This window comes from Cyrtonyx montezumae, unplaced genomic scaffold (genome assembly GCF_038088225.1).
Source record: "Cyrtonyx montezumae isolate F1298 unplaced genomic scaffold, pur_monq_1.0 scaffold_42, whole genome shotgun sequence".
Classification (NCBI taxonomy): domain Eukaryota; kingdom Metazoa; phylum Chordata; class Aves; order Galliformes; family Odontophoridae; genus Cyrtonyx; species Cyrtonyx montezumae.
In genome coordinates this window covers 845345-869892 of record NW_027072048.1, presented here as the reverse complement: position 1 = coordinate 869892, position 24548 = coordinate 845345, and the positions used below count along the sequence as shown (strand labels likewise).

The 24548-nt window shown below is 41.8% G+C and overlaps 1 protein-coding gene across 1 annotated transcript in view; it reads left to right on the top strand.

The window, feature by feature from the left end:
- Positions 1-24548, top strand: part of UNC5D (unc-5 netrin receptor D) — an 80158-nt gene that overhangs the window by 45893 nt on the left and 9717 nt on the right. The window contains exons 5-11 of the mRNA XM_065747152.1: positions 12089-12269; positions 12618-12785; positions 13719-13883; positions 16652-16684; positions 20723-20908; positions 22510-22887; positions 23847-23931. Of these exons, the coding sequence (XP_065603224.1) occupies positions 12089-12269; positions 12618-12785; positions 13719-13883; positions 16652-16684; positions 20723-20908; positions 22510-22887; positions 23847-23931 (1196 nt within the window). The remainder of the gene's footprint in view (positions 1-12088; positions 12270-12617; positions 12786-13718; positions 13884-16651; positions 16685-20722; positions 20909-22509; positions 22888-23846; positions 23932-24548) is intronic.

Sequence of the window (24548 nt, the reverse complement as noted above, 5' to 3'; positions counted from 1 at the left end):
CTCTCTGTTTGTGTGCAGGCCCAGGAATTAGCTAACAGCCCCACAGACCAACCTGGATTCCTGCCTCTGCTGCCTTTTCTAGGCACTTTTTTCTGCCCACCTCTAGAGTTTGTTCCTGTAAGTAGAGCAACGTGAGGCAGTTCAGCTTTGGGAGGCTGCTGAGTGCGTGCAGCACTCTGCTCACATTGCTATGGCAGTGAGAGTAACAACACCCAAATCCTGACACTAGGCATATTCCAGAAAGGTATAAAATCTTCTTGTGCCTCTGCACGGCAAGCAAAATGGAGCTGGTGAGCAGCTGTGCTTGCAGACATTGGCACCCGACCCAAATAAATTCAGTTTGTTTTTATTTTGATGAGTTAAACAACAAAACAAAAAATCCTCTCAAGTAGAGCATCTGATAGACCCCTGCTGTGGGAAATGTTGCTTTAAGCGTAACAGAATCTCTGCTGGCACAGACTGGGTGGGACCACAGCCATTCTTTCACAGTTAATGCAGTGCTGGCCCGGAGATGAGACAATTCTGTCTCACAATCCCCCCAAGGGATTCTCCCCATGGATATGTTTATTAACTGTGTTCAATGGAGACTTCATTTAGCTGGGGTGTGTGCGGTGCTGCAGTCGTTGTAGCTCAGGAGTTGGATAAACTGATGAATCCACATCTGCTGGTGATTTCTGGGAGCTGCCAGGTGGCTGTTGAGCCTCAGCTCTCTGATGCTGCCCCATTTGGTGAGAAAGAGCCCATAACCCTTTGTGTGTGTGTTTATAAAGATGTAAAGGAGTTCAACCCAGCTGGTTCCCTAAGTCCCATTGCTCTTTTTTTTTTTTTTTTCTTTTTCTTTTTTTAATACATATCTTGGCTTTAAATCAGTGCACAGAGTGCAAAGCAGTGGAGGGGCAAGTTTTTGAAATGGATGTTAAGCCCTCACCCTCAAGAAGTTCGTGTTCACTGCTCTTTTCAATGTATTACAGTCGTACTAGTAACGTGATCTAGTTCTCTTCATACCTATTGTCGTGACTGTGTAAAGCAGCTTGGGTAAGGTTTCACATCCATAATGTTGGCAGGTCGGTAACTCTAATCATCATGCCTCAGTATTTTCCTTTTTGCCAGTGGATATTTTTTTATTAATTTGAAGGACATACTGAGTGCTGGACTCAGTGCCTCTCCGTGACACATTCATTTACTTTAGAAGTGAAATAATGAAGAATTGAACGACTTGATTCTGTCCTTCCCTGCAAGTCTGTACCAGTGCAGGGCTGCATCTGGAATCAATATTACTGATAGATCCCGGTGCTTTCCACAGGATCCTGGAGTCAGCAAACAGAATAAATTACAGCATCCTCTCTGGTTCATTGATGGTATTTCCTTACTGTCTGGTTCTTGATGGCTGTGACATTGTACCCTGTGACAGCTGTTGAACTGGAGCCTGGAAAAGACTTGGGCAATATGCACGTAGTGAAGTTTAGGATAATCTCTGTTCTGTGTGTTTGATCTTATCAGTCTATAAGAGTAAAATTTGAGGCGTGGAAACAAAGAAGTACTTTTGTAGCTAGTTTTATCTAGTGATCTTTTTAGACATCTGTTTTATGTTCTCTTTGCTATTCAGGTCGGGTGCTGTCATATGTTGCGGGTACATTTGTAATGAATCTCCCAACATGATATTAGAGATCAGCATTTCTAAACAGCAGGCTTTCACATAAAGAAAACCAAGCAAACCCTTTAGCTTTCTGGATTCTGCTCACCTCTGCCAGAGCAGTGCTGCAGTGCTTACGCTGCTAAATGGGAGAGCTGCAGTCCTGTACTGCATGTGGTATGAGCTCGGGGAGCCAAGTCCCAACTGTGGAAGTGCTGGATGGGGAGCACTGATAAAGCCAATTGGAGCAGAAGTTGGCCTCAAGGTTTATTCTCAATCTCTTTTATTATAAGTAAATACTTTCTGAGTTTAAGTCTCTGAACAGTTCACGTTTGGGTGTTAATGACTTGAAGATCCTTTTGCTGTTGTGCTGAACTGTTATTGATGAGAGTGAACTTGTCTTGAGCGCCCTGCAGAGGTCTGTGGAATACTCTCAAATATCTTTATCATTTATATCCAAATATATATTTAAGGCTTAAATGGGCTGTATCCGGATACTTCTTCAAATTTTTAACCCGGATTTTGACACTTTAATGGAGTGCTGTAGGAGTTCCAGTGAATATCTGCATGAGTTCTGATGGCTTATTTACTGCTACAGCTTTTAATGGAAATATAAAATAATTTCTCTTCTGGGCAGTATACATCCTGTTGCAAACACATCAACAAAATGCAAAACCCACATAAAATTCACAAGCTGCAAGTGTTCAGAAAGCAGCAAGAGTCGTTGCTGCCTGTTTTACATAGGCTCGTGTATTTATGGGACTTGCACACATACTGTAAACCGTAATATGGCAGGATAATGGGATTGTAGTAAAACACCATGGCAGAAAAGGCTGCTGAATTATTGCCTTCAATGAATCTTGTTTCTAGTTACAGAAAACAAAGTATGATTACTAAATGCAAACAGCACGCGTAGTATAGAGGTCGTTATAGATCTTGGATCCTGTGCCTGAGATATCAATCTTTGCTTCACTTCGAAGGTGTGTTAGCTACAATACGTGTATTTCATTTTATGCCAAAAATGGTTCACTTTTAAGACTGAGCACGGTGTGTGTGATGCATCTCAGTGATTATTCATCTAGAGATGAGCTCTTCTTAAAGACTGATTTTATTTCAGCAACTACTGCCAACATCCATTTCCTTAAAATCAGGAAATGATGGGAAATGGTAAGAGATGTATTAGTTAACTTAGACGTGACAAAATGACACGTGGCTGTATTCAGAATGGTGAAACAAATTCATTTTGCTTTATGAAGGAATTATGCAGATTCTTCAGTCTTAATGTTAGCAGCGACAAGTAGGTTCCAACACTTCAGAGCTCCTGAATGTTTCCCTGCAGGTGCTGGAGGCATGCAACCTTAGGGCTCAGTGGGTGCATCCCACGTACTCCTGCTCTTAGCTTTAGATCTTCGGTCTGAAGCACTACTCCAAACTGTTGGGAAGGGGGGGGAGGAGGGGAGATATTAAAATCACTAATAGGGTCTTCTGAGGTGCTACACATACCATAGTGTATATGTAACCTTCTGCTAATTCGTTTGCTAAGCCAGCTGATCAGTATGAGACCTTAACTTTAGGAATGAAGGATTAGCTTTGGTACATGTACCCTATGAATATTCTGCTTATGAATTATACTATAAATATACTGACAATTTTCAGGAGGTGGTAGGGGAGTGCTGCTCTAGAAAACAGTGCTTTAAGGGACAGTTCATATATATCCCACAGCATCTTCTGGAGGCGTTAAGAACTTCTCAGTGAGAATTTTCCATGTAGAGCTGTACTTAGGATCCATTCTGGCATACAGTAGCAAAGAGTTACAAAGAACAGATATCACTTTGGAAGTCCCAACACATCTGAGTACGTATCAGACATTTCCTGTGTCAGTCCATGGTGTGAGGCTCCGTGAGAGGATGGTGGTGTTCCCCATACTCAGCTGCCAAAGCAGGCTGTCCCTGGGGAGACATGGATCTGCTCAGCCCTCGCTTACACATGAGGAGCAGTAGTTCAGTTAGATGGGGAAAGCAGGCATTCCTCACAGCAGAGCTCAGCATTCCTGCTTTTATTCCTTTTCTCTTATTCCCCCAAGAATCCAAAGAAATGCAGGTTTTTATTAGAAACTATCCAACACTGTACATGTGTTGAAAAATGCCACCGATTAAAGCAGCGGTCACTGTGCAAATAAATGTCTGCTTGTGTGGACAAAGCACTTCTGAACCCACTTACAACAGAAAATTCTATCGAAGGAGTCTTTACAGGTTTTAGATGCATCCAATTCCTTCCTTTCCATCTCTTCCCATCAGCACCCTACATATTCTACCAAAGGAAACACTGCATCCTCTAAGTGCTGGTTCTACTCTACTAAAACGACGTAGCAGCTTACTTGTAATTGCTCCATTTAATTATTCCAGTAATGTCTGCACCAATTCCATTTGCTGAGCTCTGTATCATTCCACTGTGTCTCTGCACTGAGACTGAGCTGCTTCAGTGCTTTCCTCTGTTGTACCTTCACATCTGGCAGACATGGAAACCTGTGCCATTACTGGGAGCAATGTGTGACGCACTGCTCCAACCGTTAGGAACGTGGTCCTATGTGATTGTATGCAGGCCCTTACTCTATAACACTTGCTCAATGAAAGCCTCTCCTTCAAGCCTTTGACAATGTTCCACAGAAGCATGGGCAACAACACAAAAGCAGAATAAAGATCCTGTTTGCTTAATATGCTGTTTCATCTTTGGTCAAGTCTCGTATTCGTTGCTTCCCTTTGGCACCCCACCTCTTTGAGCAGAGTGCTGCCTTGTTATCTTTCTGGTGGTTTTTGGTGTGTTTCTTTTTTCTTGCCTGAAGCACTTCATCTTCAATGCCCTGAACATTTATTTTTTTCATTATTCTTTAACCTGGATCATTGGATGAGGTATTACAACAGCAACTGTAATGCACAGAGTACAGAGCCTGGAGTCACTCTTTCAATGTTCAAACAAAGAATTGTTTTCAAATGAGAAAAAAAAAAAGGCTGCTGATTATCAGTGCTCATAAGAACCACTTTAATGCTATTGCTCAAAATGTGAAAATAAAAAGCCTTGCATGTCACTGTTACTCTGAAAGTGGGGGATAAAAGAGGACGTGGTTTTGCATAGAACTCAAATATGTTGCACACACTGTGGAGAGGTTTGGTTGCTGTGGGTGTTTCTGCTCATCCCAGTGCTCAGGGTTTGTGGTTCACAGAGCAACAGACTCAGAGGGGCAGGAGATGGCTGCTGGGCCTCTGTGTGCAAACAGGGAGGTGAGATTTTGACCATCTTCTGTTGTAAGCACGTGAGTCAACAGCGTTCCTCTTGAGTCTCAAGAGAAAATTGAGCTTCTTGTAGGGAAACTGAATGCTTTTCATGTATTGAGCATTGCTACTCATCGTGAAAGACCTGCTTATCTGTATGGGCTCTTACAGCTGTCCAAAATGAGTGTACGTGCTGGATTTCAAGCAAGCAGCTCAACTGGGACTGTATTTTTCTCCAGTAGAAAACATGTATTTTTTTTTTCCTTCTGAGATCTGACTTGTTCCAAGTATCTCAGCATACCCAGGAGCAACAGACAAGAGAGGTCATGAAATAGAAATGCTGAGGCAAACAATAGCTAGAATGAGGGGGAATGTGTTAGAGGACCTGGGTAGAAGTGAGTTCCTTTGAACAGATCATTCCTTTTTCTAAGATGTCTGCTCTGGGGCTTCTCTTTTTTGAGGTACTGTTTTGCAGTGGTATCTGATTTTCTTATACTGTTTTCAGAAATGTTTTCAGGTCGAATGCTTGGGTGTGAACATAAGGCTTTATCTCTACATTTATAATTATAATTGATAAAATTGTGTGAAAGTGCCCTGATCTTCTCTTGATACTTACAGCCACAGCACTTTCATGTGCAGCTGCTTTTATTCCCCTTCCAGTGGGATTCCAACTTCTAAACTTGAGTACTGAAAGCAAAGTTCTGTGAGCAGAAGGGTCAGACCTGTGGGGTAGAAGACTCGTTGCCCCATGAGTGGTGTTTTATTTACCTACATTTACAAAGGTGTGTCACGTGGACAGCTGGATCTTGGACACACAGCATCTCTTGCTCAGGGAGTGGATGGCTATGGAAGGGAAAGCAGGTAAGGGCAGTGCCCCTGGGAAGGAGGGCATCTCCCAGACCTTCCCTTCTTTAGCTTACAGAAGCAGGCAAGAGTTACAGAGAGAAGGATTGGTCTTAGCGTTTAGGACAAAATGCTGTTGTGGGTACAGCCTGCGTGAAGTACAACAGACTGCATTTGCAGTTTTCAGTCCACTCACATTAATGCCATTTTGGTAAATTGCACTCTCAGAATCATAGCGAGAGCAGCTGGTTTATTGTCAGTTGTGACTAGTGCTCTAATTGGAAGGGGGAGGTGAGAAGGGAAAATACGAGATGCCTTTGGAGTGGAATATTTCCATATCTACTACATTTCAGTGCAGATTCAGAAATTATCTGCCAGGATGTGACTCGTGATGAACTGTTACCCGTGTGTGTGTAGTGTTTTCACTGCCTCTCATGCTCTCCCTTCCTACTTTTGTGATCTCTGTGTAACTGAGTTTTCCTTCTACATCAAAATTGGGAACCCCCAAATGTTTTGATCCTTTCTAAGCTGCCATCTTCCACAAGCACAGGAGATGTGTACGTGCCACGATGATCAGCTCTTGCAAAAACTCTTCCTTTCCCTCTCCCAGTCTGAATCTTTGCCTAATGGCGTATTTCTAAGCATTTCTATTTCCTGAATCTCACCACTATCATACATGCTGAATGTAGTTTGAATGCAAACACGGATTTTTTTTCTCCTGTTATGTATAGACATAAGTATGTAGTTACAATGCAGTTGGGCTAACCTTGATGTCAGTCACAACGAGATCAAAGGAAAGCAGAGCAACACAGTGATTGTATGATGCTGTGTGATACTGTAGACAGAACGTTCTACTGTTGCAGAGGTGAAAAGATCGGTAGTAGGTTGGAGCATTCAACCTATCCAGCCAACGTGGTATGAGAAAACACCCCCTGGCAGATTCCCTTATGGTTTACGACTTCAAAGTTGCAGTCGCCTTTGTTACTGCACTTTCTAGTTGTATTTCTTTTTCACGACATGCCTTTTCTGTCTAAGTTAGCAAGGCTTCTCTCTATTCAGATTCTGCCTGGGAGATGTACTTGTGCTGGTCGCTTTATCATCTGGAATAAGCATCACTGAAGTACTGTGAAACTGGAATTGTATAACGTCGCAGGTTCTGGCAATGTTTTACTTCCCTGAACATATAGGTATGCATTTTCAGATTGCAAACAGTGTTATAACAGCACGAGTTGTTAACTAACAATTGTATTTCTTCATATGGAGACAGCTGGTTTTTAGATACGTTTTTTCTTGTGCAGATCAGAAGGGTTCACTAACGGATAAAAGGAGTTTCTCGTAGAGATATCTAACAGTTGCATTCTTGAAACTGTCATGACTGAAGGCTGCTACTTAGAAAAACGAATGGCAAAAAAGCTCAGCAGCACTGTGACCACAACTGGAGGCACTAATGCTGCCTGTGGGCTCTTTGTTTCCTGAGCACCCCATACCACAGTGCTGAGAAGCTCACTTTGTGCAGCACGTTTGTAAAACGAGGTCTGTGGATTACTTTATAGCCTTAGATCTTGTGTTAAGTAGAAAAAAAACAAGCTTTGTCTTTATTAGTGCTGATTCTTTTATTTTTAACCATCAGGCAAGCATACCATTAGCGAAGGTACATTCAGCAATGTATGTTCTAAACAGTGGTTTAAAATAGCATGTCTGAGTCAACCTATTGCTCACCTTCATCTTCAGCATTACAAATGGAAAAGCACATACAAGCTGTTATCTTTCTCGGTATATTTATACAAGAGCATACATGAAATACATATTTATTTTCTTACCTCTCCCTCCCCTGGCCCTTCTCCCCTTCCTCCAGTATCAGTTTTTAGTTGAGATTTTAAAACACACAAGCAAAAATGCTTGCTTCATTGCTAATTGGATGTAGCTCCGAGTACGAGCTCCAGAAGAGAAGGCAGCAGTGGTGTCTGGCCTGCACAGGAGGGCAGCCTCCCTCAACTTCTCTTGCTGTTTGAGGCTTACAATCCCTGCAAAGCACCTGGAGTGAAACAAGAAGAAAGGAAACTGGCAGCACGCTGCCCTTGAGGTTTTTGGGAGCTCTTTTTTGCAACCACTGAGAGCACCTCTTCAAAGAGAAGGTTCCTATGCTGTTGACACCCTGCCAACAAAAGTGCAAGCTGATTTATGAGTTAGTTGGTGTGTCAGATTCGTGTAACGAGATTATATATGCAATCTAACGAAGGAAAAATATGCTTGCCAGAACAGCGTGACAGCGCTGTGATTAAACGATTCGGTAGCAATGTTCTCTCAGTGGATTAATTTAAGAAACTTCAGCAGGTAGTTGACCTGCTGCCTGTGTGTTTCTGGAGGTAGGCTCCTCGCGAGGAAGATCAATGTAGTTTTGATTGTGTTGATAAAATAGTATACGAGCGTGGAGGTAGATGTGAATTGCTTGGATCCTGCAAACTGCCTTTCGTGTTTATTAATCTCCCACAGTGACTTCTGCTGATGGGAGGTCTCTCTCTTCTTCGTATCTGTGTGAGTATAACGGTAGAAAAACAAAACAAAACTGTAACAGAGATCTGTTGCCATCTTAGCACCTCGCTGTTACCAGATACCTGCCCCACCTATCCTTGTCCATTCTAGCTGTAGTGTCAAAGAAGGTTTCTCAAGCTAGATGCTTGCATTTTTAGAAATATGAATTTCATACTGCATTAAACTCAGTTTTGAAGGGAATAGATTTCACTCCCTTCCATAAAACACTGTAGGTCACAGTAAAAGCCATTTTTAATAAGGCTCTTAAAGATTTGGGAATATGAGACCTAAATCAAGGATAGGGTAGAAAGTGTTTTTGCTGGCTATAGGCCTGAGCTGATTACTATGGGGAGGAATATTCACCCACCCTAATATTAGCCTAAGTGCTGTAGTCTCCCAAGGTGTGCTCTCTCTGGTGTCAGCAGAGAAAGTGCCGGAAGCGTGCCAGGCCTTGCCTTAGTCCTGATGTGCAGGAGAACCTATTGCAAACATACTTTATTAAAAGAAACTTATTTGGAGAAAAGAATTCATCTTCTTACACGTTATATTCTCCCGTCAGAGAAAAGCTGTAAACTGTCTCCACTATAAAAAACATTTGTGCTGCCTTTAGTCAGGTGTTGACCTTTTCCCATCTGAAAATCATGAAGCATTTATCTAGCATACAGAAAGCAATTGATTCTCTCTTCAAGAGGAGCTGACATTCTAACTATATTATCTCTGATATATGTGTACTCAGGTTATTGACCACATGAGAAAGTCAGATGTTGTGTTTAAAGGGCAGGATGGTATAATCTACAGGCAGGAATACTGAGGTCTTTTGTCTTCTGACCTATAAAATTATCGCGTGTGCCCAAAAGATCTTTGTGTTGTATTGCTTCTTCTGGGTGTTAAATCTTTTTGTATTTCCAAGCAAGATACCCTATAAAAGGACAGAAGATGCAGTGATGGGCAGCCAGCTAGCTCTTGGGATGTTTCAGTTGCAGAGGTTGATGAAGGACCTTTGAGGCACCAAATCGTGCCATGAGATGCTTCTCATCTGCTGCCTTTTCTCCAAGGTTTAACTATTAAGTTGGCTATTAAAAGCAACAACACCACCAAGTAATTTTATCAGTGTAAATAAGAATATTCCTAACTTGTCATCTTACAGGAATGTACCATTTGTTTAGCATCCCTCAGCAGTCTGGCAAAGGCAGCGTAATGTATAGCTAGAAGAATATTCCTCATCTGCAGTTAATCATCTTTCCTCCCCAAATTGCACAGATGCTCTCTGCATAAACAACTAACACCGTGCCCGTCAAAGTGGAAGAAAATGCTCTTGGAGCATTTTGAGTGGCCAGGCTCAAAGACAGCTGAGGTTTTGGGGCATAATGGGTCTGCTCCCTTAGAAGCCACAACTGCAGCCCACTGATGGGCAGCTTTTTAAAGGAGAGAGCAACCTGTGGTCTCAAACTCAGCTGTGGTTCTGCTCCTATCAGTAGTTTCACGGGTACTTGTGTGTCCCCAGAGCATTTGGACTCACTGGGTGGCAGCTGGAAGAGGTGTTTCCAAAGTAGCTGCATGGTTATCCCTGTAAATAAGGATGAAAAACATTCTGTATTTATGTTGTACATAGTGCAGTAAGATTCTCCTCACCTGCAGCAACCTGAATGATCGTGTGAGGTGAAGCCATCGGGCTTCTAAGTGCAGAAATACTGTTGAGTTTTGATCAATTTTTGAAGAAATAGAGAAATAAAAAAGAGTTCACTAACTCCCTTGGTAACCTACCTGGGATGTGGTACATTCAACTGATCTCATTATTATAATGCTGTAAGCTGGTCTTTGATAATTGCTTTCTGTAATTAGAATAGTTTAAGATTATGCTAACTCATCTGCTGCCACCCAGTATGTAGTAGCTGAATTAGTCCATATCTGCCCCTGCATTTCTTCTGTAGATCATTATGTGATTAGCCTTTGTTAGTAATTGATGGCAGTATTTGAGTTCTGAGCAGATCTATTTCAGGAGGAAAAAAATCAGTTATGTTTTTATGAACTTGCTGCAGTTATAGACAGGCATTTTAAGTCTAGTTCAAGATACAAACACATAAGGCCTTAAGACAGACTAATACTTAGAAAGTAATGTAGTTTGGAACGTTATGAGCAACTGTGTGACCTCCACTGGTGGAAAATCGAGGGAAGTGAAGTACCGATGAGCTCCAAGTCTACAATTCAGAGATGGCAGGTTGGCAGTTCAGACCACGTAGCTCATATCAATACAGAGATGCAGTTAACTTCCTTTGTTGCCTTTATTTTGCTTCATTATTTTGTGCGTCGGTTGTGCAAGTGTTTGTGTAATGAAATTCTCGAATGGCTGCACCCACTGCAAGTAACAACCAACTTCTGGCATCGTGAGGCCTTTACATTTATCTCATTTTCCTTTGAATTCATCTCTTGGTTTTCCAACTCTGAATGCATTCATCTGCTGAGGTCGGAGCAGTCTTTTTCTCTTCAAATGCTGGGATTAGAGATGCGTATTCGCAGTGTCATCAGGCCTCCAGATAAGAAGCAAAAGGCAACGCATGCCCCTGTTTACAAATTGCTTTTGATCACACATTTCTCAACACTTTCACGTTTCTCTTCTGTCTGCTTAATGTTCTCCCTTCACAGCGAACATCATTCTTTTAAATGCTTTGCATTAATGTAAACATTTTTCATCCACCAAACATTGCAGTGTTACGTGCTTTAATGAGTGGATCACGATGCACTCTCTCCTGGAAAAGCTTTATTAAGGATGCAGAGCTGGAGACGGATGTCTTACATGTTTACCTGAAGTCTTGATGTAATGATTTTTGGCTAATTTCACGTTGAGAAAAAGAGTACATTGAGCAAAAATTTGCTTTCTGCTTAAAATGTGTAACACGCGTCGTACTCAGCTCGCGCCTCTTCTGGCAGATGTGTAAAGTAATCCCTTTATTGACCCCCAACATCACCGTGTAAGGCAACGGTGCCACAGACCTCAGCTCTTTCCAAGGGAAGCCCCCAGCTGGCCGTGTGTCGCAGAGATGTGGGAAGCAGTGGACAGGTCCACTTCCCAAATCTGCTGTCTGGAGTGAATCGTAATTGGCTTTGGTCAGATTTTGCTGATTAGTTTATAAACTGGAAAGTCTCCAAACTGCAGGCCATCTGCACGGAGCAGTGCGCTAATGAATGCGTGTAGCTAGCAAATCCATAAGCTCATTACTACGAAGTTACAGGTCCTTCTGCAAGTTCATAAATGAGGTTATTCATCTGAACTGAGATGAGAAGGGTGTTCCACTTCAGGGTATGGCCATACCTCCTTCAGGTCTAGAATAGCTATGAAAATGAGTCATGTTTGTTCAGTTTTCTGCTTCTTTTTTTCATTTTTCAGCTTACCTTGCCTTAAATATTTGGTTTAGAAACTACGAAATAACTGCGATTAACTGTTCTTTTTTTTTTTCTTCCCATCCTCCTCTTCCTCATCTTTCCTTCTTTTTTTTTAGATTGAAAAACTTTTTTTCTTTACAAATCTAAACCAGTTGTTTGCCATTTTCTTTATGCTGTTCCTTTATTTGTTATTTCAGTATTTCAACTGGTGCATCTTGTTATCTCCAGTCTCCTTAGATAAGGACTGGTTTCTTGCTTGAGCTTGCGAACACCCATCTTGTTGGGAATCTCATCCTACCTTATTCTTATCCCACTGCTCATAATAAAGGTTGAATCATCATTTATTAATGAAGCCATTGAAATATAACTTCGGACTCTTTGCTTCCACCTTTTCATTGCATCGCCTTACGTGTTCTCCCTCCCTTTCCAGGTGGAATGGCTGAAGAATGAGGAGCCCATAGATTCCAACCTGGATGAGAACATTGACACCAGAGCAGACCACAACCTGATCATCCGCCAGGCACGCCTGTCCGACTCCGGGAACTACACCTGCATGGCTGCCAACATTGTTGCCAAGAGGAGGAGCATGTCTGCGACAGTCGTGGTTTATGGTTGGTGAAAATGTGTTAATTATATAACGATAATTATGGAAAAGCTCAGAAGTTTGTACTTTTACTTCCTGGAGTCGTATTTTTAGTACCCAACTGGTTCTAAATCAAATGGATCCCATCATTCATGTTAACGTTTTAGTTCTGCTCAGGGCTGAGGTCACGCCTGATTTTACAGTGGTTGGAGTGATGAGTTTCCTGTTTGGGATGGAAGGTTCCCGTGAGTTCTGTCAGTACTAAGAGTCCTTGTTTCAGACCATTCTGCTTTTGAACGAAGCAATCTGAGCAGATTTGCTGTCGAATGTCTCTTAGAGCACCTTTCACAACCTCAAGCACGTTTCTGTGTTGCAGTTAACGGAGGCTGGTCGTCGTGGACGGAGTGGTCCAACTGCAACGCGCGGTGTGGTCGGGGCTGGCAGAAGCGATCCCGGACCTGCACCAACCCTGCTCCACTCAACGGAGGGGCTTTCTGTGAAGGAATGTCAGTGCAGAAGATCACCTGCACTTCTCTTTGCCCTGGTGAGACACGCGCAGCCCGTTAATGAATCACTTTAAATGTCACGCTTCAGACAGACCTTTTTCCTTCTGAAATGCCTGGTTGGTAGACAGTTGTGCTTTTACAAGCCTACTGAGGTTAAAAAACAAAACAAAAAAAAAAACCAACAAAACACATGCATCTGTTGCAAGGGAACAAAGCTGCCCTCACCAAATTTTGGAATCTGTGCTATATAGCTACAGAAATTAGTAGGACTGTATGCGTTCAAGTTTGAAGATCTTGTTTGCCTGGGGTTATGGCACAGCCTCCTTGACTTTTAGCAAATCTCTCTTCTAGTTTTTATGAGTTTATGATACAACATGTTCTGAACTGGGATTTAAAAATATATATAATCATATTTTCTATATTTATTAATCTGATTTTTGTTCAGTCTCATGCATGAGAAAGAACGGAGACTCTGGAGTCCCCTCTCATTTGGGACAGGGTCACACATATCAGTCAGCAAAGCAACACGCTGATCTGTCATCTTGTGCAGGGGTGAACCAGAGATCTGCAAGGCCAGCTGTCCTTTTTTTGTCAATGTCAGCATCATTTCTGTGGTAGGTTAATGTGGCCTCTTCGCAGCAGCCTGTTTTAAGGTGGAATTGGCACTGAAGCATTAGAAGCTAATAGGCACCAGAAATGTTTCCTCCTGCAGTTTTAACTGACTGCATTTGCAGAGTGCTGCACACTGGTGCTATTCTGAAAGCTTCTACATTGCACGTTCAGGGCAGTACGTTCTGATGCTGAATTTTAACATTTGATGCAGTACAACTCTTGAGAAATGAACGTAGCCTTGTGTGTTTTACACCTTCCCTCAGGTCACACCAAGTAAAACAGGTTTTATTTGTAGGCAATTGGAACTACACCAGTTAGGTGAGCAATGACAATGTTTGCTTTTTTCCCTCCCCGTTTAGTGGATGGAAACTGGGAGGTGTGGAGTGAATGGTCCGTGTGCAGCCCGGAGTGTGAGCACTTGAGGGTTCGGGAATGTATTGCACCAGCTCCACGAAACGGAGGGAAATACTGCGAGGGCCTGAGCCAAGAGTCAGAGAACTGCACCGAAGGGCTTTGCATTCAAGGTGGGTAACAGTTTGCATTGTGTGGCCTAACACGAATAATGCAATCCAGGTACTGTGGTGGGTCTGTGTCAGCAGAGCTCCCGTGGGTGGTTTTGCTGCTTTTGTTGCATGTACTTTACCTATTCATTATGAGATGACTGAAAATCCAAGTAAAGGTTTTCTGCAATGTGTGATTATGACCATCTGCTACAGCATATTTCATAGAAAGTACTGCTGAGCTTCCTACTTTTTCCTGCAAGTAAACTGGCAGAGCACCAACGTGAATGCGCTTCGTGCAAGAGCTGTTTTGGGTCAAAGTTTATTTCCAGGTTTTTTGCCACTAATAAACAAAGGCAAACCTACTTCACAGCCGCTTTCCTGGGACAGGGTTTACCCTTCTTAAGTGTCTAGAAAGCATCTTTTTAATAAAAGGAGGACCCATTTAGGTCATGTTTCCAATGAAGGACTTCCTGACACTGTGAAGTGGTGAAGACCTGTCTACTTTGGGGTAATATCATGGCACGTTGTGTGGTTGCACATCAGCTCTGTGTTCCTGTGCTGTGCTGCACTTATGCTTTGGGGGCAAAGGAACAAAAACCGTATTATGCTCATTTTGGTAATGTGAAAGGAGCATATGGCCAGGGGTAAAGCTATGCTTGTTAAGCACTGAGATGGATGATTTATGTTTTACCTGATGGAGCAGGCTTCGTTCCATGGCAGCAGTCACTGAAACTCCCCAAGTCCTTGTAGCAGAGTTTGTTTCAGGTGCAGACTGGGCCCCTGGGCACTGCTGTGGTAACAGAAGCACAGGCTTTTCCTGGCAGCTTCTCCAGCTCAGCCTCTCTGCATCTGAGCTCATCCAGGCAGGTTTTGGGATGCCCCTCTGTCAGTCTCTGTGCAGTGGTGAGTTATCACTTTCATATCAGCTCCAGTCGCTCTCTGATGTTACAGAAGTGCAGCTGGTCAGTGCTATGCCAGGCAGCTCTCTTTCTTTTTGCTCTTCTAATTAGTTTTCAGGAAGTATTGTAGGACAAAGCTCGCTGAAGCTTTGTCCATGAAGAAAGGTCTCACGTTCTGGTCAAATCTCTGTGTTACTGCAGGTAGAGGAAAAAGGACAGGGTGCATGGAGTTCTGCTCACAGGCCTGGCACTAATCCACACTAATTTGGTGTAGGGAGCCTTCCCAGTATTATCCTTTATGCACTACAGACTTTCACTGGGACTTGAGCAGTAGAGGAGGAAGCCAAACCCAGTGACACAGAAGCTATTGCTCTTCCTTTTGCTGTGCTGGGCAGTAGTAGGGAGTGCGTGCTGGCTCTGAAATTTCCACGTGCATTCAATTAGATTGAAGTATTAAATGTCTCATTTCTTTCATCTTAGTGCATGATACCATTCCTCCTTTATGGGTCGTGCTGTATACACATACTGATGTCAAATTATTTTTAGGAGCGTAATTGCTTTCTCAGCTAATAGGAATTGATGCAATTACCCTCTTTTTTGAATTCTTTTCCCCTGTTCATCTTCTGATATGTTCCTTTCCTTCTCGGCTTTTCATCCCACTGGGAATTGCAAAGGAAATGCAGTGCAGTGCTTCAGATAACTAATCTCTTGGAGGTTATTTATCAGGCACAACTTGTTAACTTTGTTCCTTTCATGAGGCAAAAATAGAAATGAAACATTCCTCTGGTTAACGAGGAGGAGCTCTAATGAAAGTAAGGGGAAGAACATAAGATGCTGGAGATAGGTGGTCCGATTCTGGACAAGCAGGAACGGTTCTTATCCCCAGCATGAATGTTCTGATTTGGAGACAGTGAATAAAACAGCAATAAATTGGGGGCTACGCTCAGGTTATCCCTTCCTCAGTCCCTGACCAGAGAGGTTGAGAGTAACAGAAAGAAGGAAACCTTTCAGTCCCAGGAAGGTCACTTTTTCCCGATTCATGCTTTGTTTTTTGATTGACTGTGAATGGATCCGGATAGCACAGTCCTTAAGGGGGGAGCACTGGCAAGTGCTTTCCTTTCAGTGGGTTTGTACTGGGATGTGTAACAACGGAAGAGGGAAACTTCTATGCAGAAGACAGGCAATTATTTTTGTTTAGATCTGTCGGAGTGGTTGCCAGGCCTGCCAAGTTGGGATAAAACCAGAGACTGACTAGGTATGAAAACAAAGGTCCCTTTGACTCCAGACACTCCCAATAACTTGCTTGATTTTTGCATGTACGTTATTTCGTTGTTTATTCCCTACCCGTATTCTCAGCAGTATGCTTTTCCATGGTGGATTTCTCTCCATCTTCTAGAGATGAAAGATTTTTCTTTGCTTAATAAATTAGAGGGTTTTCTGGAGTTATTGTTTACTTTGGTCTATTTCCTTTAAGATTGTTTGGTTTTTGTAACTTCCTCTTGGTTTATTTTCCCCGTGCCCCCCCCAAAAAAAAAGAAATAATGTGGGCTTACGTAGGTGATGCAGTCTATCTGGAGGCTACAAGAAATGAACTACAAACTTCTATTTATTATCATGTTATAAATAAGAGCATCCAAAAGAAACTAACAAATACCCGAATTAACCAAGTGAGAAATGACTGCAAAAGGACATCCTGAAAGAGTTTAGAAATAGAAGATGCAGGGAAAAAATATGGACAGCATAAAATATTCATATTGTCAGCAAACACATAGAAAATGTTTCATTTATAGAGCTAGACAGACGCAGTATAGGAAATAGATATGCTCCATGTAAATTTATTAAGTGCAACTTTCTCTCTCTCTCTCTCTCTCTCTGCCTTTCTCTCTCTAGATAAAAAACCTCTTCATGAAATAAAATCCCAAAGTAAGTTATTTTCTTTCCTCTTGTAAATATGATTTTTCTCATCTTCTCTGCCACTCTGTTTTATTTGTTTAGAAACTGAATACAGCTGAAGGTTATATGAAAGGCTTTCATATCTACTGAAAGCATCTTTTTAGTGGCTTGGTGATCATAGGTTTTAGACTAAAAATAAAAGGAGTGACTGCTCTTCAGTAATTTTGTGTCTTGCTGAGCCTTGCATATCTTCACATCAATCTCTTGAGGACTTGTGATTAAGGGAAAATAAGAAAGGTAATAAAGGAGTTGGGCTTTCTCGGTTCCTGTCTGCCTCCACTACTTGCCCTGCCTTGGTCAGCTCACTCGATTTATCTGCTGGTAAAGGGTGTTTATGTGCTTTACTACATATCATTTGTATGCTGCTTTTCAGGAGCTCCCATCCTGCACTGTTTCTCAGTCTTCTGTTGATTTCAGTGCAATTTTAGTTTAAAATAAGAGTGTGTCTTTGGTTTGCATTGATTAACTGAAATATTTCATCAAAAGAGAAGGCCCCCTTTGCCATCAAAACTGCAACCTCCACGTGACCTATCCTTTTAAAGCTGATATTGCTTTTCCTTTCTAAACCTTACACGAGATTTTGAGGATGACTCACTGCTTAATTTTCAACAAAATTTCTTTGAATTTTGACTTATGGTTCAGATTCATAGAATTACAGATTAATAAATACATTGTTCTCTTAATTTCTTTGAAGGACCTGGAACAAGGATCCTTCTGTCCTGTGCAATATAATTGTTCATACCCTGTTTAAAGAGAAATTCTTCTATGATGTGTATAAATCATATAGGTTTGGCACAGGGGATCTGATTGTCTAGGATTTCATGGAAGGTGCATCCCATGCCTCCTGATGGGTCACGCCAACAGGTCTGTGTCATGACTGAGTGCAACTGACTCATTTTTGTTTATCTGTGCACTTCCCACTTAATTAGAGAACCTTGAAAGAGCATTAGTTAAATTGCTTTAATTTCTGATTTATTAAAAAAGAAAGACCTTAATGGCATTGATTTTTTTAGCACGTAAGGTTTCTTGGAGAATTAAAAGGTTTCTTGAGCTGTGGGGTTAGAAACATGTAGTACAGCTTGCTGCTATTCAGTGAAACAGGAACTTCATTTAAGACTACATGAATCATCGTTGATGCAAAATCAAAGTCAATTATGAAGATAATTGAGAAACAACGTGTTCTACTAACTAGCCCTTTACATTATGCTCTGACTTTTGGTCCTTGTTCTCAAAGACTAGCTGTATGAAGCACTGGGTTTCAAGTTGCTAAGGGGCATCAGAAGTAAGAGAGGTGGAAAATAAGGGAGGATGGGAAGCCAAAAGGATCTTTCCCATCTCCTAGCAAACTCTAATGGGAGACTGGGGGAAATACATGCCTTGCATAACTCCTGGAAAGCACTTACTGTAAATGAGATAATTTAATCAATTACATTTCCTAATGTACTAAACCAAATGTTTCATTTTCTGCTCCCGCACATCTTAAATTATCTTCAGGTGCTGTAGGAAACTTAATCATAGTTAATAGAAACTTCATTACCATCAAATGTGCTTTCAATAAATGTTGTGTAACAGTGTCAGAAGGTGGAGTGAAATATAGGCTACAATTACCACAAACATGTGCCCTGTAACTGAAATACGTAACAGTTGGAGTCCTTTGCAGCAGTCACCATCTCCTTGGGACTGGGAGGATGCATGTCTTTAAGCCAACGTTGGTTGACCGTTCCCATTTGTTTGCTGGAGACACATACCACTCCTTCTCTTGACTTGCTCGTTGCACTAATCTCCAAAATGCACAAAAATGAAGTTGGTGGCAGGGTTTCACAACTAATTCCCTGTAACAGCAAAATAGCAATAGAAAATCAGAAGAATAGAAACGTAAATAATTTCTGTACTCTTATGTATACGACACTGAAGAATAGAATAGAGGTAAAAACAGTTTGTGATAAAAGCATTGGATTGAGATTTAAGCACTCTTGGTTTGAGTTATTTCCGGGGTCTTCCTTTGTGACCTTGTCTTCTTGTGTTTACGTTTTCCATCTGAAATAAAAGAACAGAGACAATTCCTTTTGTTAGTCTGATACACTTACATTGGCAGCTACAAGCTTACTTTCTGGAATTACCAATTGCAAAATGCTGCAGGGGAAAAAAAAAATCTTTTTTGTCCTCAGTAATTTATTTGGTAGAAGCACGTTGCAGTTGTGAATTTGGGAAAGAGATGTTTACTTCCAGGGTTTCTCAGTTGTGATTACTTCTCATGAGAGGCCACAGTGGATGGATTTCTCCGGAAGCTGATATTTGCACAGAAACTAAAGCTTGGTGATGTTTTTGTTGTTGTTTTCCTTTCCAGCAGATTGCAAATGTGTTAAAAATTGGAACGTTTTTCAGCACGAGGTTATTGGAAAATAGCAAATCTCTGGTGTGCTTCAGCCTACTTAGAGCAGTGTTTTCCTGCTCAGTTTCCTTGCTGCTGCAATTCATATGGCGTTTTTACTTATGTTAGAGTACAGTTGATCTTAATGATCGTGTTTGGCAGCTGTGCCTTCCCAGGAAGTTCAGCTGCTTGCTTTGTTGTCAGCCATCTAGTTTCCATAAGAAACTGGTGAGCCACAAACACTGGCTTTTTGGATGCTGCCCATTGGTTGTAACTTTCTTCGTTTTGGTGGTTTGTGGTTTCACGTGCATGCCAAAAATTCAGCTAAAATGAATTTCTCTGACCTTCCTAGAGGAAAAAAAAGCATGTGCAACAGAAGTCTCCTCCCAAATATTAAGTAGTTTCTATAACTGTTTGCATATTACAGGCTGGATTTGACTTCCTACCACATTCCTGTATATTCACTGATACTGACAAGTCTGTTTTTCCTGGTTGGTTTTGGTCACTCTCAGCTGTTACAAATAAATGCATGTTTTGTACCAACACGCTCCTCACTTGATAGCAGGAAGCAGTGTGGAGTGAGATAGCAGGTGATGCACAGGGTGAATGTATGACATTATCTCTTCCTCTAAACAGGAGTTTGGCATTAAGGGAGCTATCTAAGGACCCACTACGTACACTTGCCAAGTAGTTTAATTTCATGGTACGTGGTCCTAAATCCCAGAAGATCCAGAACAGAGGGACTGGATAATTCAATTACATAATGCTGCAGGTTTTATTTGGATTCGTTCTTTCAAAGAAAGAAAATCCTCTGCTGTAAAAAGTTTCAAGTCTTAGAAAAAGTTGGTTGTAAACTTAACGTGTGGCTGTGGTCAGAGGAAAGGCTTTGGGTTCCTGCTCATTTCTAAGGACCAGGAGTGCTTGCAGGATCCTAAGAAGATATGCAGGATATCATCAGCCATTCTCCAAGCTTTGAGAAGGGTGGATTGTTCCTCCTTAAACTAAAAGCTCACACAAAAAATAAAGAGGGGAGGAACGGAAAATCTTCACTGAGATTTTTTTTTTCAGAGGATTTATGACATCCTGGATTAGTTCTAGAACTGAAAACAAAAAACTTACATGTCCCTGGAAGCCATTTGTAGATGAGAATCCTGCAGTACATAAAACAACTCTCCCCAGCTTCAGTTCTTCCACGTTCTCCCCTCTGAGGGCTGTATTACCATACTTTAATGATCTCCACTGGGCAAGAGTGGGAGAAGACGGCATACCTCAGTGCACAGCCCAAGCTAGCTGTGTGTGCTAAGGAGAGAAGGTATTTAGTGGTAAGCACTCTGCTTCTGACTGCTACAAGTCCAACTATCCCACTTCAAAACAACCCCAAATACCATGATGCAACTCCTAAATCAGTGTAAGCTTACTACATGGAATGAGGCACCAGGAAATCTGTTCATGCTTACAAATGCTTGCTTCTCAGTGTTCTATCCTGCTGTGATCTGCTCCACATTTATGCCTCCAGCTTTACACCCCCGGCCATGTGTCTGTGGCTGCATACAATCCCTGCTGCTCTTGGTTAGCTGGGAACACTCCAGGCATTTTCATGAGTGCTGCTGACTCTGTACCCACTTTTTCTCCTTCAGATATAGAGACTGCCAGTGACATTGCCCTGTACTCTGGCCTGGGAGCAGCAGTCATTGCTGTAGCTGTGCTGGTGGTCGGTGTTACCCTTTACAGACGGAGTCAGAGTGAGTACGGCGTGGATGTGATTGATTCATCTGCACTGACAGGAGGCTTCCAGACATTTAATTTTAAAACAGTCAGACAAGGTTAGTGTTGTGATTTCATTTTCTTCTCTCCAGAGCCCCTACTACAAAGAGATACTAAGCTCATATGTGATGACTGGCTGCAGGAGGGCATTCCAACATAATGCTAAGCAGACACATCCAGAGCCAGGGAAGGGCAGTTCTGGTACACGGACTGGGATCTGGGGGTTGAACTGTGATGTCTTTTACACTCTCTGCTACTGATTTGACACAGCAACTTGGGCATACAGTCTTTCTTGACCATGCTCTAAATGCTTCAGAAATACTGTTGTATTTCTACGCTGACGTTTGTGACTCATAGGAAGAAAGAAAAGAATTCAGACTGTAAATGTAATCAATTTTTTTAATTTTTTATTAAGTTTTCTGAGCTAGAATGCTCCTGCATGGAGTAGATGGAGAGCTGTTTCTCCTGCATTAGTCTTGTCCCACCTCCATTCGACCACCTTCCCTGGGGAATGGTGCTTCCTTTTGTGTAAGCTCACTAAGAAGTTTTACCCAACGGGTCCTAATTAAAAACAAAAGCATGCACACAAAACCAAATCCAAAACAAAACAGCAGCTCAGTCATGGATCTATGGATGTTGGAATTGCCTGAAGTATAAAACACAGTGATCAAGTACCTGTTGGATCTGTTCTGCACGGTTTCATCTCGTTTTCAACATCACTCTCTGTGATTTTAAGGTCTGAGGCTGCCAGGAAAGAAGAGCAAATCAAAAAGGAAATGACGGTGAGGTCAGAAAGAGATGTCTGATCCAAGGAATTAAAGCTCAGTTATGTAAATTTCCAGTGCTTACTTTGGTACTTTTCTTTTATATCACATAGAACAGAGTGAGGAGAGCTTTTACTCTCCAAATACAATTATTTTTCCCATGGCTGCAGTATGTGCTGAGTGCATCAAACCAAGTTAGCATTAGATGCACATCAGCTAGATCTCTTAAGTCTCACCTGTCTAGCTCCAATTTATAGATGGGGAAATCAAAGTGCAGCTGAGTACTGCTTAGGATTTACAAATGCATCTAATGGTTCACTGAAAGTGACAGTGAAATACGGGCCTGACTTTTTATTTGCAGGCAGCTCTCGAGCACAGAGTGATTTAAGCTCCAGACATTGCTAAGGAGGAAGGAATTAGCTGCAGCATGCTTAGTAGCACAGTACAGGCTGGAAGTTGGTCTGGGCTAATGGGGCACAGAGGCAGGTGTGCATGGAATACCATACAGTATATAAACAGCTGCAATGCTGTTTAATAAAGAAAACTCTACACCACCAATCATGGTACATGAATCGGAGTCGTGGATCTCAGACTATTTAAACACATATTATTTTTCACTTCTCAGTGTGAATGCAGCACTCGTAACCTAAGGACATAGTTGTAATCAAAGAGATTTATTCATTTCAGGATTGTAGCTCAAAGTAGTGCATGGAATGCAATCCTGGATTTCAAATTCCCACTTTTCTGTGCTTTATGAAGACCTATGTAAAACAGATGGAGTGCTCCCTATCCACAATATCATTTCTTCAGCTGTGTGTTATCTAGGTGCGTTATTCAGCTTCGCTACACGTTCTACAATACAGTAACTAACTGCCTGATCCACTTCATTTCACCAGGTAACTCCCTGCTTTTGAATTCATCCATGCAGCCTGACTTGACAGTGAGCAGGACGTACAGTGGACCCATCTGCCTGCAGGATCCCATGGACAAGGAGCTAATGACAGAGTCTTCGCTGTTTAACCCACTGTCAGACATCAAAGTCAAAGTTCAGAGTTCGTTCATGGTTTCCCTAGGGGTGACAGAGAGGGCTGAATACCATGGGAAGGCACATTCAGGAACTTTTCCTCATGGGAATGCTAGAGGTTTTGGAACAATACAGGCTAGAAACAAGGCTGCATATATTCAGAACCTGACTTCTATTTCAACAAGAAGTGAGCTGAAGACAACTGCCATCTTTGGACACCTGGGAGGTCGTTTAGTGGTTCCAAATACAGGTGAGTAGATCCTTCTTTATTAATAGCACATAATTTCACATCAAACTCATTTGGCTTGATGTGGTGTTTTATCCATTTATTCTACGAATAAACAAATAAAAAAGCAGGAGCTTCTGTAATGCAAATTCTGGGAAGTAGAGCATCTTTCCCACACAGGAGGTGACCATGATCAGAACAAAGCTTGGGATTAGTAGTAACGAGGTATTGTGCCTATTTAAACTGCTACAAATTACTGCCTCTCTTGATGCCTTCAGCAAGAAAGCTATATTAATCAAAGCTGCAGCTTACTTAGATCCTGATCCAAATGAAGCACTCCCCAGAAAGGAGATTGCTATTGGGTCAGGATCTCAGATAATGGGGACAAATTCAAAGCAGAATCTCCACACATCAGCACCTGACTGCATTAACACTGTCAGACTTCATTATGTTATTAAAGTCTGCAGCATATAACAATTAAGGTGTCTCAGGAGAAATAGCTTCCACTCTCAGGGAAAACTCTAGTGTGGCTTTCATTACCGTGCTCCTGGCTTTCTGCTTTTCTCTTTCTTTGCAATGAACAGTTTGACAGATTTCCATAGTAGAGCACTTCAAGGCTGAGCTATGCACTGAAGCATTGCAACAGGAATGCTCAATTTGCATTCTTTAAGAAGCAGAGTTTGTTTTGTGAGACAGAATTCTAGATTTCACATGCAATAAATTAACTGAGAACGTGTAACATCAAATTAAGGACGTTGAGAGCATATTGCTGCAGCATGTTTGCACACCACCATGTTTCTATGGTGCCAAATATTATATAAACTGAACAGTTTCTTCTCTATAATGGCTGGATGCCCCCATTTCTGGTTGACAGGTTGTCTTTGGAACTCTTGTGATCTTTATTCAGGGTTTCCTTTAAACTCAACTTCACATTCAACATCTTTTGAATCCAGAACGTAACTTCTGCCTTTGCTCTGTTGTAGGAGTCAGTCTGTTGGTGCCACATGGAGCAATTCCTGAAGAGAGTTCATGGGAAATCTATCTTGCCATCAACCCAAGAGAATCCAGGTAAGAAGTACATAAAAAGCCCACGTTAATAGCATGCAGGATGTGTGGAAGTGGCTCATTTAAGATTGTTTAAAGGGGTGGAATGTCTGTCTTCAGTGGTGCTGGTATGGCTGTTCTGCCTTGACATATGATGTGTTCATGTAAATGATCTTTGTGTGGTACTCCTGTGAAACGGCGTGCAATGATTGCACATGCTGTGGAAGGATGCCTCAAGGAGTTTGGTAGATGATGACTTGAATTCTGAATCAAATCATTTTTTCATCATTTTTATTTTGAGAAATGTCATGCAAGTCCGCTAGCATCATGGGCGCTGTCATTACTTCTTAGAGAACTTTTAGGTCCTCAGACTCTCATCATTTGCAAGCAGCAGTTGAAATTCTCTATCCTAGGTCGTGAGTTTGAGTGACCCTCCTGTGCATGCAGACACTGAGTTGTTATTTATGACAGATGTTCAGTGGCCTGGACCATGCAAATAACTCGTGACCACTTCTTGAATTACTTTGTTTTATAAATCACTGCTAGAACCCATTCCCCAGCTGGATTTGCCAGCAGCAGCTGATAAGCAGTGAAAATCAAACCACAATTTGATCCTTATGTATTTTTTTCTACACTGTGTC